The 19,775-nt window shown below is 43.8% G+C and overlaps 1 protein-coding gene across 7 annotated transcripts in view; it reads left to right on the forward strand.

Annotated features, from left to right (window-relative positions):
* Nucleotides 1-15,640, forward strand: part of DNAH3 (dynein axonemal heavy chain 3) — a 91,812-nt gene extending 76,172 nt beyond the window's left edge. For all 7 annotated transcript variants that reach the window (XM_080980886.1, XM_080980881.1, XM_080980880.1 and 4 more), the window contains exons 53-62: nucleotides 975-3,116; nucleotides 4,182-4,401; nucleotides 6,828-7,072; nucleotides 8,859-8,975; nucleotides 9,712-9,869; nucleotides 10,347-10,514; nucleotides 11,359-11,501; nucleotides 11,955-12,159; nucleotides 13,854-13,991; nucleotides 15,159-15,640. In XM_080980886.1, coding sequence (XP_080837012.1) covers nucleotides 975-3,116; nucleotides 4,182-4,401; nucleotides 6,828-7,072; nucleotides 8,859-8,975; nucleotides 9,712-9,869; nucleotides 10,347-10,514; nucleotides 11,359-11,501; nucleotides 11,955-12,159; nucleotides 13,854-13,991; nucleotides 15,159-15,512 — 3,890 coding nt within the window. In that variant the 3' untranslated portion in view covers nucleotides 15,513-15,640. The remainder of the gene's footprint in view (nucleotides 1-974; nucleotides 3,117-4,181; nucleotides 4,402-6,827; nucleotides 7,073-8,858; nucleotides 8,976-9,711; nucleotides 9,870-10,346; nucleotides 10,515-11,358; nucleotides 11,502-11,954; nucleotides 12,160-13,853; nucleotides 13,992-15,158) is intronic.
* Nucleotides 15,641-19,775: the final 4,135 nt, after the last annotated feature.

The following is a 19,775-nucleotide window of genomic DNA, read 5'->3' on the forward strand; positions in this document are numbered from 1 at the left end:
AGTTTAGTCTATTAGGGCAAGTGCTGCCCTGCCCTACCAAGCTAAGCCTGTCCTTAGCCAGCCCTACCTTTGAAGGTGACCCAGAAACTACAACTAATCCAGAATGCAGCGGCTAGACTGGTGACTGGAAGTGGCCGCCGAGACCACATAACACCAGTCTTGAAAGACTTACATTGGCTTCCAGTACATTTCTGAGCACAATTCAAAGTGTTGGTGCTGACCTTTAAAACCCTAAACGGCCTCGGCCCAGTATACCTGAAGGAGCGTCTCCACCCCCATCGTTCAGTCCAGACACTGAGGTCCAGCTCTGAGGGCCTTCTGGCTGTTCCCTCACTGCAAGAAGGGAAGTTACAGGGAACCAAGCAGAGGGCCTTCTCAATAGTGGTGACCATCCTGTGGAATGCCTTCCCATCAGATGTCAAGGAAATAACTATCTGACTTTTAGGAGACATCTGAAGGCAGCCCTGTACAGGGAAGTTTTTAATGTCTGATGTTTCATTGTATTTTAAATATTTTGTTGGAAGCTGCCCAGAGTGGCTGGGGAAACCCAGCCAGATGGGCGGGGTATAAATTATTATTATTATTATTATTATTACTCCTGCTCCTCCTTAGCCCCAGTGTTGCTGTTGCTCAGCAGGAAAGAGGGTGAAGACAAAGCCAGAATTAGTTGACTCTGCCTATCATTGGCTCTAACTCCCCACTACTGTTGACTCTCCTGCATTCTGCCCTAAAAGTCCAATAGGCCTTAGCCTCCACAGCATTCAGTGCAATAAAATGGACCATAGATACAAGTGTTATGGGAAGTGAGTCATTATATCACCTTCTCCATTTGCTTTGGCTTAAGAATTACCTAGATGCTCAAAGAACTATTTCAGGGGAAAGAACAGGGAGGTTGAAAATCTTCCAGATTTGTTAAATGAGATATTCATATTTTGAAAACATTTTAATATATATGTATTTATGTGGAATTTCAGGTAAAATGATAGAAGACTACTGGGGAAGTTCCAAAAAAGTTCTAGGGGATCTGAAATTCCTTGAAGGCTTGAAGACTTATGACAAAGACAATATCCCATCAGCTGTAATGAAGAGAATTAGAGAGAAGTTCATCAACCATCCGGACTTTCAGCCAGCTGTCATAAAAAATGTATCATCCGCCTGCGAAGGCTTGTGTAAATGGGTGAGAGCCATGGAAGTGTACGACCGTGTTGCAAAGGTGGTAGCTCCAAAACGTGAACGACTCAGGGAGGCTGAAGGTTTGCTTGCTGTACAGATGCAGAAGCTCAATACGAAGCGAGCAGAACTCAAGAAGGTGATTGACCGCCTCCAGGACCTGAATGACGAATTTGAAGAAATGAACAACCGGAAGAAAGAACTCGAGAACAACATTGAAATATGCTCTCAGAAGCTGGACAGGGCTGAAAAGCTGATCAGTGGCTTGGGAGGCGAGAAGGATAGGTGGACGGAAGCAGCACGCCTGCTAGGAATTAGATACACTGACCTCACTGGGGATGTCTTGTTATCTTCAGGGACGGTGGCTTATCTGGGAGCCTTTACCGTTGATTACCGTACAGAATGTCAGAAGAAGTGGCTGGCTTTGTGCAAGGAGGAGAAAGTCCCATGCTCTACTGATTTCAGCCTGAGTAACACTTTAGGGGACCCAGTCAAAATCCGTGCCTGGCAGATTGCCGGATTGCCAATTGATTCCTTTTCAATTGACAACGGCATCATTGTTTCCAACTCAAGACGGTGGGCTTTAATGATTGATCCTCAAGGGCAAGCCAACAAATGGGTCAAAAATATGGAAAAGGGCAATAAGCTTTCCGTTATCAAGTTGTCTGACACCAACTATGTAAGGACTTTGGAGAACGCTATCCAGTTTGGAACCCCAGTCTTGCTTGAAAATATTGGCGAGGAATTGGATGCGTTCTTGGAGCCGGTGCTGCTAAAGGCAACTTTCAAACAGCAAGGTGTGGAGTACATGAGACTGGGAGAGAACATTATTGAGTACTCAAGGGATTTCAAGTTTTACATAACGACACGCTTAAGGAATCCTCATTATCTTCCTGAAATTGCTGTGAAAGTTTGTCTGCTCAATTTTATGATCACCCCTCTAGGGCTTCAAGACCAGCTTCTTGGGATTGTGGCTGCGAAGGAAAAGCCTGAGCTGGAAGAGAAGAAGAACAAGCTGATTGTAGAAAGTGCAGCAAACAAGAAACAGCTGAAGGAGATTGAAGACAAAATCCTGGAAGTTCTTTCCAAGTCGGAAGGAAATATCTTAGAAGATGAAACAGCCATTAAAATCCTCTCTTCTTCCAAAGAGTTGTCTGAAGAAATATCTGAAAAGCAGGAAATTGCCACTATTACCGAAATGGAAATAGATGCCACCCGAATGGGGTACAAGCCAGTGGCCGTTCATTCAGCAACAGTCTTCTTTTGCATTTCTGATCTGGCTAACATTGAACCAATGTATCAATATTCCCTGATATGGTTTATTAACCTCTATGTCCAGTCTCTTGCCAATAGCAGGAAAAGCGATGTTTTGGAAGAAAGGATTGAATTCATAATTGACCATTTCACAATCAGCATCTACAACAATGTCTGCCGATCCCTGTTTGAGAAGGACAAGCTTCTTTTCTCCCTACTTCTGACTATAGGGATCATGAAAGGGAGAGATGAGATCGATGATGAGGTCTGGCGTTTCCTTCTGACGGGTGGGGTTGCACTCGAGAACCCGTATGCGAATCCTGCCCCAGAGTGGTTGTCTGACAAATCGTGGGCCGAAATTGTGCGTGCCTCGGGGCTGAAAAACTTGCGTGGGCTGTTGGATCATGTGGAGTCCAATGTCACGGAATGGAAACTGATTTATGATTCTGCCAAACCTCACGAAGAAGAGTTTCCCGGTGAATGGAATCTGGTCACGGGTCTTGATCGCATGGTCATCCTCCGATGCCTGAGACCAGATAAAATCATCCCGGCCACCCAACTGTTCATCTCAGACAACATGGGGAAGATATATATCGAACCCCCAACATTTGATCTTGTTGGAAGTTACCATGATTCCAACTGCTGCGCACCTCTGATTTTTGTCCTGTCGCCAGGTGCTGATCCCATGGCAGGTGAGGTTTCTTAAATAATCCAACATGAAATCCTCCTTTCATGATACTGCCTTTTGGTTGAACAAGGCTATAAATTGCACCTTTCACTACCCACACCCTAAGCAGCGGCTCAAACTCTGACCCAGAGGAGGAGTGCACAGCCAGATTTTTTTTTTAAAAAAAAATGGCAATGCAAGCAGATGAGGTGCTGGACCCAGACCTGACCTGGGTCCCCAGTTCTGAACTTGAGCCAGAGATTCCATGGTCAGAGGCAGTAACGCTTCTCAATGCCAGTTGCCAGAAACCACAGGAGGTAATAGTGCTGTTGTGTTCAAGTCCTACTTGCGAGTTGCCCACCTGGCATCTGCTTGACCATTATGAGAACAGGATGCTGGACTAGATGGGCCATTGGCTGATCCAGCAGCCTCTTATTATGCTCTTATGAGACCCTCAAACTAGGATCCCCAGAGGCAGCATCTCCTGGGCAAGATTCATCTATAGGTCCAACCTTCCCCTCTGCCCCAGGGCCTGTTTTCCAGCACACAAAATGCACCCAGGGGAAACTCAGTGGGGAAAGACCACAGCTCATGGTACCCTTTTCATGGAGAGGGTCCCAGGTTCAGTTGCTGGCATCTCCAGGTAAGGCTAGGAGAGAACTGCTGCCAGTCCGGGTGGGCACTACTGGGCTAGATGAACCCATGTTCTGACTCTGTATAAAGTAGCTTCCTACTGACATTCCTTAATTTTTCTATATGTTGGGTGCAGAGGTCTTTGCAACAGCAGCTTGCCAGAAAGTCCTCCAAAAAGCACTTGTAATTCCCCATCACACCTTTTATTATTATTATTATTATTATTATTATTATTATTATTATTTGTATCCCCCCCCATCTGACTGGGTGGCACTATGGGCAGCGTCCAACAGATATAAAAAACGTAATAGTATATACAGGGCTGCCGTCAGATGTCTTCTAAAGGTTACAGTTACTTTAACTGAGAAGATTCCATTTGGGTTTCTTGAATAGCGTTCCTGACACTAAAACCCTGCGCATTTATTAAAACGATTTGTATTTAAATATTTGACACTAGGCTTGTTGAAGTTTGCTGATGATCTCGGCATGGAAAGCATCCAGACTATTTCACTTGGCCAGGGCCAAGGCCCAATCGCAGCAAAGATGATTAATCAGGCTATCGTGGACGGGACTTGGGTTGTGCTGCAGAACTGCCATCTTGCAACCAGCTGGATGCCTGCTTTGGAAAAAATCTGTGAAGAGGTTATAGTACCTGAGAATACTCATACCAAGTTCAGGCAAGAATTCAATTTCTATTATTTAGTCTACATGGATGCTGTAGAAATCTCATTTCCTGGGCTCCAGACATCCTCTTTTGCTGGTCAGGAAAGTGGTGCAATGAAAATTCTGATCCCCTGGGGTTCCAGGGTCACAGAGGACATGGCAGCAGGCTTTTAAAAAGAAGGTAATATTAGGTAAATATCTCTTCCCACTGAGACCATGTCAGATAATATCACAGTGAACAGGGTCATGCAGGTAAGATCAGGCTCAGTAGCATGTGCCTCGATTTAGCAGTATCAAGTTCAGGGCCAAGGTCACATCTATATGTTAGTACAGTGGTACCTCGGGTTACAAACACCTCGGGTTACAAACACTTCAGGTTACAGACTCCGCTAACCCAGAAGTACTACCTCGGGTTAAGTACTTTACTTCAGGATAAGAACAGAAATCGTGTGGCGGCAGTGGGAGGCCCCATTAGCTAAAGTGGTCCCTCAAGTTAAGAATGGTTTCAGGTTAAGAACGGACCTCTGGAATGAATTAAGTTCGTAACCAGAGGTACCACTGTATATAAAGCCCTTAACAGCTTGTCACTAGTTTACTTGTGAGATCGCCTTATCCCGTATATGCCTACGCAACTGCTTTGATCTGTGGAACTGGCACTGTTACAAGTGCCTCATAATACTTGTTCCGTATTTGTAAGAAATTGATATTTTCAGTTGGAACTCCCAAGCAGGTACAGTGGTGCCTCGCAAGACGAAATTAATCCGTTCCGCGAGTCTCTTCGTCTTGCGGTTTTTTCGTCTTGTGAAGCACAGCTATTAGCGGCTTAGCGGCTATTAGCGGCTTAGCGGCTATTAACGGCTTAGCGGCTATTAACGGCTTAGCGGCTTTAAGAAAAAGGAAACAAACTCGCAAGAACTCGCAAGCCCATAGGGAAATTCGTCTTGCGGAACGACTCAAAAAACGGAAAACTCTTTCGTCTAGCGAGTTTTTCGTCTTGCGAGGCATTCGTCTTGCGGGGCACCACTGTACCTTCACTGTACTCTTTTTGGTGCCTGCTAAAAACACATCCATAAATATAGAATCTTGACTTACATTTGAATCTGCTTTCCCTCCCTGCCCCCATCGTTGATTTTATTTATTTTTGAATGTTTTCAATAGTTGTTGGGTTTTTTTAGATGATTTTATTTTTATGATTTTATGATTTTACTCTTTCTGTAAACTGCTTTGAGGTTTTCTTGCAATCGAGTGGTATATAGATCTTGTGAAATAAATAAAAATAAAAATACGCCCAGATTTAGGCAAGCCCTATCAGATCCACGGAAAGGTCCTGTGACCTCCAGTGACTGCAGTCTTCCCTTTGTTGTGCTTAATGGGTGGATGTTGTCTCAGCAAAGAGTTTAAGGTTGGCAAACCCTGCCCTGCAATTAGCCCTGCCTTTGCAGAGGAGCTGGCTGTGTTCTTTAAAGGGCTATTGTCCAGTTCCATGACTGCTGACTTCTACAAGACTGAAGAGATGAAATGCTACCGGGGGCTCATCCTAAGGGTTTGAGGGTGGCAGAGAGCTACATCTTCTGGCTGGAAAGGCATGGGAGGAGGTGCTGAAAGATCCCCTCCTTGCACAAGGCTGCCTGCTTCTCCTCTTCATCAGAGTCTTCCTCAGGGCAGGGTGGGGGCCCAGATTTGGGGACCATTACATTTTTTAGAACTTTTTCTATCGGAAGCAGTGGTTTGTGCAGGGTCAGCACAAAGGTTTTCCTGTAACTGCCCCTCTGCAGTTTTTACTTTTTCATTGACACTACTACATGTCTTGGTGGTGACCATTGTACTCCTGGTTGCAAAGAGGGCGTTATGGTGTGGTTTCTGTTGGTGCTTTGTGACAGTGCTAGTCTCCCTTTCTCTTGCACATAAGAGCTTTCTATGTAGCAGGATCCCCCTTTTAAAAAAACTAAAAAAACACAAAGGTGCATTCATCTGAGCTCCTGTCTTGAGTCTGATGTGGTACGGTCCAGACACAGGTTGACCACCTCAACAAGAACCAGGCCTCTAACACATTTGTTACAAAGGCACACACAAGATACTTAACCATTATTCAAATAAGCTTGTGTATCTTTACCAGGGGTAGCCAAGGTGGTACCATCCAGATGTTGTAGACCACAATTCCCACCAGCCGCAACTAGCATAATAATAGTTTTATTATTTATACCCCTGCCATCTGGCTGAGTTTTCCCAGCCACTCTGGGTGGCTTTCAGCACATATAAAAACATAATAAAATGTAAAACATTAAAAATTTCCTGATACAGGGCTGGCGCGTGGCCAGTAGTCAGGGTTGCTAGTTGTCTAAAAACATCTGGAGGGTGCACACACTGGCAACCCCTGATGTACACATAGACAGCATCCACACCATGTAACCAAATTTATTTCTGCTCCGAACTTCATTAGATTGTGGCTGACTAGTTATCCATCCGAAAAGTTTCCTGTCAGCATTCTCCAGAATGGAATAAAAATGACCAACGAGCCACCTAAAGGGGTGAGAGCAAATCTCCTTCGATCCTACCTCAACGACCCAGTTTCTGACCCCATGTTCTTTAACAGTTGCGAAAAGAAAGAAATTTGGCAGAAGCTGCTGTTTGGTCTCTGCTTCTTCCATGCTCTTGTGCAAGAAAGAAGAAACTTTGGTCCATTAGGTAAGATGTTGTGTGCTTTATTGTTTTCAAAAACAATTTTGTGGGTTTTTTTTGTGGTAGATGGCTCTGGGGAGGTGGGAACAGAAAGTCAAACCAGAGGAGGTTTGCATATGGTCTTCACCTGCATCCGTCTTTCTCCTTGCCACCAAAGACAAGGTAGATGGTAGGTGGTTCTGTGGCCAGCAGAGGCTGGAGCAGGCTCTGAGATGGTGTCTGTCCAATTCTTCGTCCAGGATGAAAGCAGTATAAATGGTTCCTATCTGCCCCCCTCTGCACTTTATCCTCACAACAACATTGTGAGTAGATAAGTCTGAAAGAGTGTGAACCAGTCATTCACTGAGTGTTGTTCCTCAGTAGGGATGGGGGAGAAATCCAACTAAGTTTGCCTTTAAAGGCAAATCTACCTTATTCACAGCCATCCTTCAGAATTCACGTTTCTCCAAATTTTGTAGTTTTCCCAGCCAAGTTGTATTTACAAAAGTGCACATACCGAGGTAAACGGTGCACAGAATTGCATATGTACATGAAAATTACATATGAATATGCATTACGTTCAGGGAAGTGGCTTTGGGGGAAATGTACGTATGTTTTAGGCAAAATTGCACACAAAAATGTGTATATTAGAAATTTGCACTAAAATGCCAGCGAGTTTTTGTGAGAACTTAACAACAACAACCTCAAACATGTATAGAAATGTGAAGAACTGCATTTAAGATTGGAAATATTAGAAACCTAAAGTGACAGATTCACCCATCCCTATTCGTGAGTGAGGAATTTAAAGTGGATCTCCCTGATCTACTGCTCTGTCCACAACACCACACTGATGCTATCATCTTATATATGCTGCAACTCTAAACTAAGGAACAGCACAGCATGGATTAAACAGGCACTGGCAACCGCTTTTGACCCCATGTCACTAATGGTACAACCATTGCACCAATCATTGTGTCAGTCTGTGATCCAGATCCCACAGTTCAGTTTTGCATCAGTACATAGCTCTTTCTACGATTAAGCTGGGGCTTAGTTTTATTGAAGATTTCCTCATGTATGTCACTACTGCCCGCTGGGCCATTTTTGCTGCCAAAGGCTCCCCAAATAACAAAGGTAAACATTTTTATGTGGTTACAAACTTGGATCTATTGCTCAGATTTCCTAGGTGGCCTATAGAGAGCTTCTGTTCAAATTACTGTATTTTTCGCTCTATAAGACGCACCAGACCACAAAACGCACATAATTTTTGGAGGAGGAAAACAAGAAAAAAAATATTCTGAATCTCAGAAGCCAGAACAGTAAGAGGGATCACTGCACAGTGAAAGCAGCAATCCCTCTTGCTGTTCTGGCTTCTGTGATAGCTGCGCAGCCTGCATTCGCTCCATAAGACGCACACACATTTCCCCTTACTTTTTAGGAGGGAAAAAGTGAGTCTTATAGAGCAAAAAATACGGTAGCCAGGGGCACTTGTGCCTTTTCTGTGTCCATCAGAATGCAGCTGTTCAGTTTTGAGCTCAGCAATTTTCAAATGACAGCTGAGGGGCACATAAATAATATTTATCATTAGCAGCGCAGATTAATGTAAGACCTGGAACACATCGTTGCACTATAAGGGAAGTTAATTAAAGATAAATATCTCCCTCTTGGATACAATATTGAGACAAATGCCTGGGCTTCACTATAGTATTGTTTCAGCTTAGTCTATTAGCATTGAATGTCATCTTATTGTTTGCCATCAGCAGAACAAAGCTTGCTGTATTGCAGACTCACTTTTCCCCCACTCTGGCTTGGACAGGTTGGAACATTCCTTATGAATTCAATGAATCTGATCTGAGAATCAGCATGCGGCAGATTCAGATGTTTCTGAATGAATATGAAGAAACCCCATTTGAAGCTCTCACATATCTTACAGGTATGGGCATTGTGGCTACATTCAGACATAATGCTGGTTTAGCATCATGAAAATGAGCTTAGCATGATTTAGCTAAACTATGGTTTATCATTACAAAGGTGAACGTATTACAGTAGTGAGCTAAAAGCATGGCTTATCATTTATGAAAATGAGCTCCCAAGGCTTGCATACATCCCTTCTCCATTCCTCAGTGTGGCCATAGCAAAACAGCTAGAAAGAGGAGAGGAGAGAGAGGAGCATGCAAGTCATCCTGCAGCTCATGTGATGCTGCTTTATACAAAGTCAGTTCATTGGTCCATCTAGCTCAGTATCGCCTGCTCTGACTGGCCGATACCTTCCTTTGTCACAGGCAAGGATTTCTCCCAGCCTTACCAGGATATGACGGCAATTGAATCTGGAATCTTGCCCAAAACCATGGTTTCCTGTTACATCTGGGCCACAGTCTAATAGCCGCTACCCTCCACCATACCACCCAAAGTATATGGGGATCCATGATGGGAGTCCAATTCTGACAAAACTCCATCGTCCCTAGTAATGCAAGGCTAGCTAACATATGGCTGTTTATGAAAGATGTCCCACCTGTAGGTTCCAATTTCCCCCTGAGCCCGCTGTATGTGGGCTCCAGTCACCTTGTGAGCAGAGTCTTATCGGTCTCCTTTTTTTAAACAGAAGGTATCTCTGCACGCTGCATAAACATCTTACCATTTTCATTCTAATGTGTTGTTTCTATTCCTAGGCGAATGTAACTATGGTGGGAGGGTAACGGACGACAAGGACAGGCGTCTCCTGCTCTCTCTACTTTCAATTGTGTATTGCAAAGACGTAGAAGTCCTGGAAAACTATCAGCTTTCCCCAGGGGGGGAATATTTTGTACCATCCTTCGGGACATACCAGGTAAGAGAGTGTAGATGAAGTACTTTTTCACACAGCGCATAGTAAAACAGTGCAGTTCTCTCCCCCCCCCCCCCCGAAATATTGATGGCCATCAACCTGGATGGCTTTAAAAGTGGATTAGGCAGATTTGTGGAAAATAAGGCTATCAATGGCTACTAGCCACAATGGCCATTTTCTCCCTCCGCTATCAGGGACAGTAAATGCCTCTGAATACCAGTTGCTGGGAATCACAAGTTGTGCTCAGGTCCTGTTTGCGGGCTTCCCAGAGGCATCCGTTTGGCTGCTGCAAGAACCCAATGCTGGTCTAGATGGGTCTTTAGCCTGGTTGTGCAGGGATTTTCTTATGCTTTTCTAAAATGTGGGCATCACAGTCTGTACCAATTGGGGGCAGTGTGAACAGTACCACCTCCTTATCTAGCAAACCTGCTTGCCGGTGATGATTCTTAAAATACACATATCGTTATATATTCTTTACAGTCCTACATAGACTACTTGAGAAGTCTGCCAATTATAACCCATCCCGGAGTATTTGGGCTACACGAGAATGCAGATATCACAAAGGATAACCAAGAGACCAACCTGCTTTTCAATAGTGTCTTGCTGACTTTGCCCCGACAAGCAGGTGGCGGCGGCAAATCTCCACAGGTAACAAAATGACACAGTGGCTTCATCTAGTGCTTCAAGCCCCAAATATCTAAACAACCACCTCCATTCTGACAGTCCCTTTTGGATGTTAAGGTTGGCAGAAGAGGCCCATCTGGTTATTTGGCTACCCTTAGGGGTGTTGGTAGCCTGGGAGAGGGCATTCTTTGTGGCATCCCCTAAGCTGTGAAATTCCATCCCTTTAGAGATGTGTCCAGCAGCTTCATTATGTAATTTCTATCATATGCTGAAGATGCACCTATTTACCCTGACCATTGACACCTGATATCCATCCATCCATCGCTCTTACTACGGTGTTTGTATTTAGTGCCGTGCTAAGCAGGGTGGCGCTGTGGGTTAAACCACAGAGCCTAGGACTTGCTGATCAGAAGGTCGGCGGTTCGAATCCCCACGATGGGGTGAGCTTCCGTTGCTCGGTCCCTGCTCCTGCCAACCTAGCAGTTCGAAAGTACATCAAAATGCAAGTAGATAGATAGGTACCGCTCCGACGGGAAGGTAAACGGCGTTTCCGTGCGCTGCTCTGGTTTGGCAGAAGCGGCTTAGTCATGCTGGCCACGTGACCCGGAAGCTGTATGCCGGCTTCCTCAGCCAATAAAGCGAGATGAACCCCAGAGTCGGCCACAACTGGACCTAATGGTCAGGGGTCCCTTTACCTGTACCTTTTAAGCACAACTAAAAGCATAATAAGCTCAAAAGGGCGAATGAGTTTGAAAAATTACATATTTGAAGAATAACATACAAAAAGATGGCAGGTTATTAAAGAGCTACAAAAAATGCTATTTTCAAGCATATTCCATTTCAAAAATGTCCAATTTCCTGATTTTAGGAAACAGTAGAGGAACTGGCACAGGACGTCCTGTCCAAGTTACCACAAGACTTCGACCTAGAATATGTGATGGAAATGTACCCAGTACTTTACAGGGAGTCCATGAACACGGTTCTTAGGCAAGAACTTATCAGGTTCAACAGGTAGGATTCTGGGTTTCTTCTTCTTCTTCTCCACCCTGCAATATTAATAGAAATAATGATGGAGCAGCCACAGGCCTGAAAGCTCCGCGTATATTTTATGTTAGTATAATGGACATCAAGAGAAATCACAGATATTTGCCCACCTGCTATTCCATATAGAGAAGGTGATGGGACTTGCAGTTGACTGTGGCAGGACAATGTCCCCTACTGCACCTGAAGGCATGCAGGCCTCTACTGCACAAAAGAGTTCTACCCTCCAAAATGTTGCTCTCACTCCTATCACCTGCCAATCTAGTCTGCCTAATAATAGGACTGGCCCTCTTTCCTCATTTAATAGCATGCTTAAGGTCATGTGGAAGCCTCCAGTTAACCATAGGTTTCCATTTCATCTGACCGGGGAGCCTATGGTTAACAGATTCAGGACAGATTCAGAACCATTTCTTCTTCCTGTAGGCTTACAGAGGTTGTACGCAGCAGCCTTGTCAACCTACTTAAAGCCATCAAAGGCCAGGTGCTGATGTCTTCAGAACTCGAGGATGTCTTCAACAGCATGCTTGTAGGCAAAGTGCCTCCTATGTGGGCAGCCAAATCCTACCCATCCTTGAAACCTATGGGGAGTTACGTGTCTGACCTTCTCATGAGGCTGGTCTTCTTTCAGGTATGCTTCAGCTCTCATGGTTCAGTGTTGTTGTCAAGATCATTTACACATGAGTAGAGATGGAGGAAGAATTCAATCTGGTTTGCATTTAAACACAGACTTCCCTAATTTGTGCTTTTCAAAGCAATATGTGAACCAAAACACAGCTAGCCTTCAAATTTTGCACTTTTCTGAAGGTTGCAGTGATGATCTCCAGCCAAGTAATGTGTACAAAAGTGCATGCATTGTGGTAAAGAGTGCATAGAAGTGCATATATTAGTGAATATAACAAACCAAAATGCATTCATTCTATTAGGGAAAATTGCTTGCAAGTATGTGTATATTAGGAGAAATTGGCACTATAATGCTAATTAATTTTCACGAGCACTTTTAAAAAATGCTCTGCAAAGTGATGTGGAAATGTGGGGGGGGGGGGTTGGATTTAAGACTAGAAAAATGAGATACTAAGAGTAACTGTCTATCAATTGAGGTTGCTTTTCTGACACGGTTTCCTTTTGGACAAATAAATGTCCAGCCAGAACTGCCTTTTTATGTAAGTGATTTTACATTGTTTATTTTGTTCTGAGCTTTTAAATTTTGGAATTTGGTGTTTTTGTCTTGATACTGGTCATTGACTGTCATAAAACGACTTGATTTGACTTAAGAAACTGAGAGAGATCAAAATGGGCAGAGTCATAAAAATCCTATGCAGGGCCTCCTCAGTAGTTGCTCCCAGACTTTGGGACTCCCTCCCTAGAGAAGTTAGATTGGCTCCCTTCTTGCTGTCCTTCCACAGGCAGGTGAACAGCTTTTTGTTCCAACGAGCTTTTGGTAACTGACTGCTTTTAATGAGAGGGTCGGTGCCATGCTGTTTTTACTGTAATCATTTGTATGGGTTTAAAAGATTTTTGTGTGTGTTCATGTGTGTTTTACTTCTGTCAATGTTTGCTTGTATTTAATTATTGTTTTCTTTGTTTTAGTGGTTTGTTGACATTTATTGGGATGGCTCAAGTATATAGAACTAGTTTGGGGAACTCAATATTCCCTCAGGATGCAATTTTATTTGTTTTACTTCAAAAGTTTATATATGGCTTAACTCGGTAGTATCTAAGTAGTGTAAATGGAGGCAGGAAGTAGAAAGCTAGCTAGGTGGTTAAGAAAGAGCCACAGATTAGAAGAACTGTTGCAGGAATAGAGGTTTAAAAAGCTCTTGCTGTTAAGAGATCTTGGGTTGCATCGAATGCTAGTCCTACTCCAGAGTAGACCTATTGAATGTGTAGTTAAAGTTAAAGTCCATTAACTTCAATGGGTCTGCTCTGGAGTAGGACTAGTTGGTGACAACCCTTAATTATTAGATAAGCTTCAAAGAGAGACAGCAGTTGCCAACAATAAATTAATTAATAAAAGCCCCAGAAATAGATGTGTACACCAAAAAAGTGTGTTAAATTTAAATATTTTAAATTATATTTATATATGCTTAAGGATCATGCTGGTGTTTTCAGCTAAGTGGGGTATCAATTTCTTATCCTAATATTTATAAATTTGGACTTAAACCTTTACAGATTTGCATTTGTTTAATGGTGGAGACTGACGGTTTGAGATTCCATTACCCCAAGCTCTTGGCCTTCAAGACTTTACAGCTGACCATATGCAGTTGTTGTTTCTTTTAATCCCACATAATAACTATTTGCTTTGCTGATTCATGTTAAACCCAGGAATGGATCAATCACGGACCTCCAATTGTGTTTTGGATTTCCGGTTTCTACTTTACTCAGTCCTTCTTGACAGGAGTTTCACAGAACTATGCCAGGAAATACACCATCCCAATAGATCACATTGGATTTGAATTTGAGGTAAGTAAAGCAATTTCATTCCATGTTTAAGAGTTCCTGTATACGATGCAAAATGAAACTTGGTAACCTAGGGTTGTATCCAATGAAATCCTACTGAGAGTAAACCCATTGGAATGGAACCCGTTAGTCATGCCCATTAATTTCAGAGGGTGTACACTGAGAAAGTTTGTCTTCCTTCCATCGCCCTCAGCCAATCCATCTGTAGAGATCAAAGTTAGGCTACTGAAGATTGGGACATTTGCATGAACTGGAATGTAGGGAACAATAAAGCATATCTGCCAGTTTAATGGTGGATTTTAGGTAATTTTAGAGTTCATGGACTTGCTTCCACCCATCTCTCCTTAAATACCAGTGCATATTATATCATTTACTTCAAAAAGGCCATCCTACTGCATTGGGGGTGGGGTGGGCAGCTCATTCTGTTACATGGAGCCCTGGGCACACACACTCACTCTGATGGTACCACTGATCTCCATTGTAAAACACTGAGGCTGGTAAAAAAAGTCTTCCTTCCTTCCTTCCTTCCTTCCTTCCTTCCTTCCTTCCACAAAACATGGATTTATGAAGCTGCATCCTCCAGAGTCCATTCAGAGCATTCAAAGGCCAGAAACAACAGAGGCCGTTTTCCTACTTAATTGATCCCTTAGTGTTAGAAGATAATAGTAAAATATTAAATAATTGATGGCATGTTGTTAGAGAAAGGGGGGGGGGAGGAGCTATGGGATTTACCCTTACCCTGTCTCAGAAAATGTCTTTGGGGAGCTGTGCAGAGAGTACAGATTCAAAAGTAATAAGTCTGGAGAGCATTATGAACTAAAGCGTAATGAGCATTTAGAAATATGAGGACCAGTGTTGGGATCTAGCTTTTGCAAGCATTTGTAGATATTTCTCTTCCATTCTTTATGTTTAAGAAGCCCGTAGTGAGCTAGTCGGATGGGGAAGAAAGCATGATGGGCAGTCCTTGTAGATACTTGGGGAGTTTCTGGGTAGATTGAGTCACAGAGGATTGGCTGTGATGTTTCAGCACGTCCTGCTTCAGTGCTTCAGATCTGCAGGAGCCATTCCTTGCCTCGGCTAGCAACTAGCACTGGATAGAACCTTCCTTCTGCAAGACCTAAGCCATGTTCTAATACACCATCTCTTCCTTCCTTCCCCCACCCAATTTAGGTGATGACACAGGAGCACAGTATGGCTCAATTGCCTGAAGATGGAGCCTACGTGAAAGGGCTTTATCTGGAAGGGGCCCGCTGGGACAGGGAGACCATGCGGATTGGAGAGTCTTTCCCCAAAATCCTCTACGACTCCCTGCCCATCATTTGGCTGAAACCTGGCGAGAGCTCCAAATTTTTGCACGAAGGGATTTACCTGTGCCCCGTCTACAAAACCAGTGCCAGGAGAGGCACCCTGTCCACCACTGGCCACTCCACCAATTACGTGCTCTCCATTGAGCTCCCTTCCGATTTGCCCCAGAAGCACTGGATCAATAGGGGCGTAGCTGCGCTTTGCCAGCTCGACGACTAAATGGTTGGTGTCATATGCCTGTGCTTTCTGATGAAAAAGCACGGCTGCAACTATTGCCCCTTTGAAAAGAAAGAAGTATCAGGCTACAACCATCGCCCCATTGAAAATAAAGAAAATCTAAGGTTTGAGCAACTTGTTTTATTGCACATTCATCCTGATTTGTTTCCAAGGAGGTTAGACAGCAGCTGCATCTACACCATACATTTATGTTTGCATGCATGTATTTCATAAAGTTTATATGCTGCTTGATTCTAAAAACAACACCAACCCTCAAAGGGGTTTTAAAAAAGAATACAATAAAATTATTTGTAAAAACAATTTAAAACATTCAGAAAATTGAAACCAGCAGTGAACTAAAAACACATCAGTATTTCAGATAGAGAAGTAGGCTTGTCTAAACAAGAATGTTTTAAGTAGGTACCAAAAAGAGTGCACTGAAGCTGCCAGCATGATATCAATAGGCAGGGAGTTCCAAAGTATAGGGGCCACCACATTAAAAGATCAGTTTCCTACAGATGCAGAACATCTGTAACAGTGCCAGTTCCACAGATCAAAGCAGTCCGAGAGGGCTTGTATGGGGTAAGAATCTCACAAACAAATATGTAGTTTGTTAAGGGTCCTGGGAATTGTAGTGCTGTGAGAGGTAAACTACAGTTCTCTAGGTCCTTTGAAGGAGGCCATGTGCTTTAAATGTATGCTGTGCATGTGAGCAATGTTGCTTCAAGCCAGCATTATCCCACACTTTCCAGTGCACTTTCTCATCTCTTATTGTAAAAAAGTCCATTCTTTGGGGGGAGAGTGGGTTTGTTGTGCAAGGCCTCCCAATCGCCTTCGACTGCACAACCAGGATTTGCTGGGATGTGGCTGAATCTCACCCAAAACTAGCAATGGTCTGGAGGTCCTCTCTGCTTTGCTCTCAGTTTGCTTTCTCTCTTGGGTCGAGCCATTTTGTACTGAGGATTGAGAAGTGGGCCCTTCCTTTCCCCTGTTCTAACAGCCACACTCACAGCAACCCGTTTGCTCTCAGGGTGACTCAGGAGGGTGCTCCCAGAAAGAGGAAGCGAAAGGCACCACTGCCAGATCTCTCACTGAACTCTTTGCCTTGGCATTTCATTCAACTTCGCTTCTGGCTTTCCCCAGTTCCTACCATGGCTTTCATTTTCAGGTCAGGGTCATGGGTTTGAGCCCCTGCATTGCAGGACGTTGAACTAGATGACCCTTTATTCCCTTCTAGCTCTATGATTCTTTGATTCTGTGATTTCATAATCCATCCATTCCTATGTAACGTCTTCCTTGCCCTCTGCCTTCCCCTCTCTGCCTCAGATGTTAATCTTGTGGTTTTAGGCCCCATCTGCACCATACATTTAAAGCAGTATCATACCTATTTACACAGTCATGACTTCCCCCTCTAAAATCCTGGGCACTGGAGTTATTAAGGGTGCTAAGAGTGGTTAGTTCCTCTTCATAGAGAACTCTGGAGCTTGCAGCTCTGTGAGGGGAACACAGATTTTTGGGCATCACAAAGTTTATTTAAGTCTGCCACCTTTGATTTTTATTTATTTATTGCTCCCCTCCCCCTTTATGTTGCTGTTTGATTAGTCAGCACACACACACACACACACACACACACACACCCCTTTTCATTTATTTAGTATGGGACAGACACCCACAGCAGCATAGAAAGCAGTAGGATAGATAAGGAACAACTTCAAAGGGGAAAAGCTATTATTGTAGTCAGTTGGACAGGAAGAAATGACTGGATTGGATGTAGAAGAAAGAAGAGGATGAGTCAAATATGACACATAGGCTGCATGTCTGAATAATTGTATCTCGAGCAGCAAGGAAGACATGCAGAAGGATGGAAAGACACATGGCAGAGCATCTGCTTCCAGGGAAATTGTCTTGTGCCAAGGTTGAAAAACTTGGAATGTGGCCTGCTTGGTTTGCCAATTCTATAGGAAGGCTGCCTTTGACCAGGTTAGAGTATATCTCTGCCTAACGCAGTTACCTACTCTGAAGAAGTGTGCATGCACACGAAAGCTCATGCCAACTTAGTTGGTCTCTAAGGTGCTACTGGAAGGAATTTTTTAATTTTGTTTCTACTACTCTGAAAGGCAGCAGCTCCTCAAATGGGAGCTCTCTCTTATCACCTTCTGCTGGAGATTGACCCTGGGAACCTTCTGCATGCAAAGCTATGGTGAGCAATGGTGTTCCCCAAATATCAGAGGACATATGGACTTGCCTAAAAACAAAGGCTGACGGATTTGATGGATAAGGCAATCAATGGCTGCTAGCCATGATGGCTGTGTTCTGCTTCACACTGCCAGAGGCAGTCTGCCACTCAGTGCCAGCTGCTGAGAATCACAAGTGGGGAGGGCGCTGTTGTGCCAATAGCCTATTGTGCACAGATGAACTATGGAAGACACTGCATTGTCAACCATTCGGTTTCATTGGCTGATTCCTTTGCTCTGGTATTAAGAGGGGGAAGAAAGGTTTGTTCATGGCCATTTTCTCCTCATGATGCACAATTGTATCCACTTCTATTATGTCCTTGTTTTTTTGATGAGCTAAAATGCCCCAAATGCTGTAACCCTTACTCATGGGGAAAAACATAAAGAAGGGACTTGAAGTGTCCACTTGAAGTGTGGGGGGTGCGAGGCACAAGACAGACAGTGTGGGGAAACCAGCCTTGCCCCTCCGAGGAGTGGGGGGGAAGGGGAAGCCTGCAGCAGCAGCTCCTCTTTTTAGGTATGCACTTTCTGCTGGGCTGTACCTTCCAGCCTTCTCCTGTGGAAGCTTTAATTAACTCCGTGAAACTGTTTTCTGCTTATGCAGAGTCTTTTCTCAAAGAAGCGCAAAATGCTTTGAAAGGGGATCGTAGGTGTAATAACTTCAGGTTTTCAAAGAGCAGCAATTTCAAGACGCCCTGATCAAATTTCAAAAGCTGAAAAGGTGTATATTGTTGGGGCTCGGTTTTGTTGTTGCTCTTTTTTAAAACCAAGTTGCATTTTCCCAGGAGTCAGCTGGTTTGGATGCTGTTTAATTCATGAATGCTGAAGAGAGACCCTTTTCTGATTGCCTGGGGCCATCTAGTGAGCTGCTTGCAGAACTGGGTGTTCTACCCCTGAGCTTTTGCCATAACCAGATAGTAATATTGACTCAGCTAATTAGGCCACGCAATACCTCATTGCACCAGCTCACTTGCCTTATTTATATACTTTGGATATTCAAGCTTTTAGTTCCTTTAAGCCCAGAATTCAAAAAATGGATATTCAAAGGGGAAAAACCCTCTGCACAGCTGTCTGTGGTTAATGGACAACATATATCTCAAGCAGTGAATGGGCTGGACACATTTTAGAGGACGTGTGCAATGACTGAAGCTACACATTCTGGGGGAGAGTAACTCAGGCCTCTTACAATGACGTTTCCACAAATACAACACAAGAAACAATTCAGCCTTAACAGAGATAAAAGAAGAGGACTTTGCATTTCTACCTTGTAGAATTCTCTGATGGGATAAAAGTTGTGCTTTCAAGTCATTTGCATGAAAAAGGTTTCTTGCTTGAGTCATACCCTGTTGACACAAGTTGCTACCAAGAACACAAAACACTTGAAGAAGTGTTCATAAGCTGCTGTTCACCGCATCACCCCATTCAAATGAAACAGCTCAGGCTGACCTGTGTTATTCCTATGGCAGCCAGAGACACTACTATCCTGCTAACCTTAGGTAGATTATTCCATGCTTTGTCTGGAGTTCTGTTTATGTTAACAATTGGCCGGTACCATCTCCTGACATGAACAGTATGTTCTTAATAGCAGGGCAGATTTTGACCCACACACAAATCTAGATTAGACCTTCAGCTATAAAACAAGGGAATCTGTGGTCTTCCAGATGTTGTTAGATTACAACTCCCATAATCCCTGACCATCAGCTATGCTGGCTGGGCCTGATGGGAGCTGGAGTCCAACAACATTTGGAGGGCCACAGGATCTGTATCCCTGCTTTAAAATTACAGTGTTATCCATTGAAAGGGAGGCCTAAACCGGGGATGGGGAACATGTGGTCCTCAAGATGTTGTTGGACTCCCAACTCCCATCAGCTCCAGCCAGCAAGGTCAATGATCAGGAGTGATGGGAGTTGTGGTTCCCTCAAATATTGTAGGGTCAAAGGTTTCCCACCCTGGTCTAAATTGGAGGGCTATTTCAGGCATCTTGCCAGAGGGTTATTTTCTGTCTTTGCTGATGTTTTTCAACCCTGTCCTT

The sequence above is a fragment of the Podarcis pityusensis genome, assembly GCF_964106645.2.
Source record: "Podarcis pityusensis genome assembly, chromosome: 14".
Taxonomy (NCBI): domain Eukaryota; kingdom Metazoa; phylum Chordata; class Lepidosauria; order Squamata; family Lacertidae; genus Podarcis; species Podarcis pityusensis.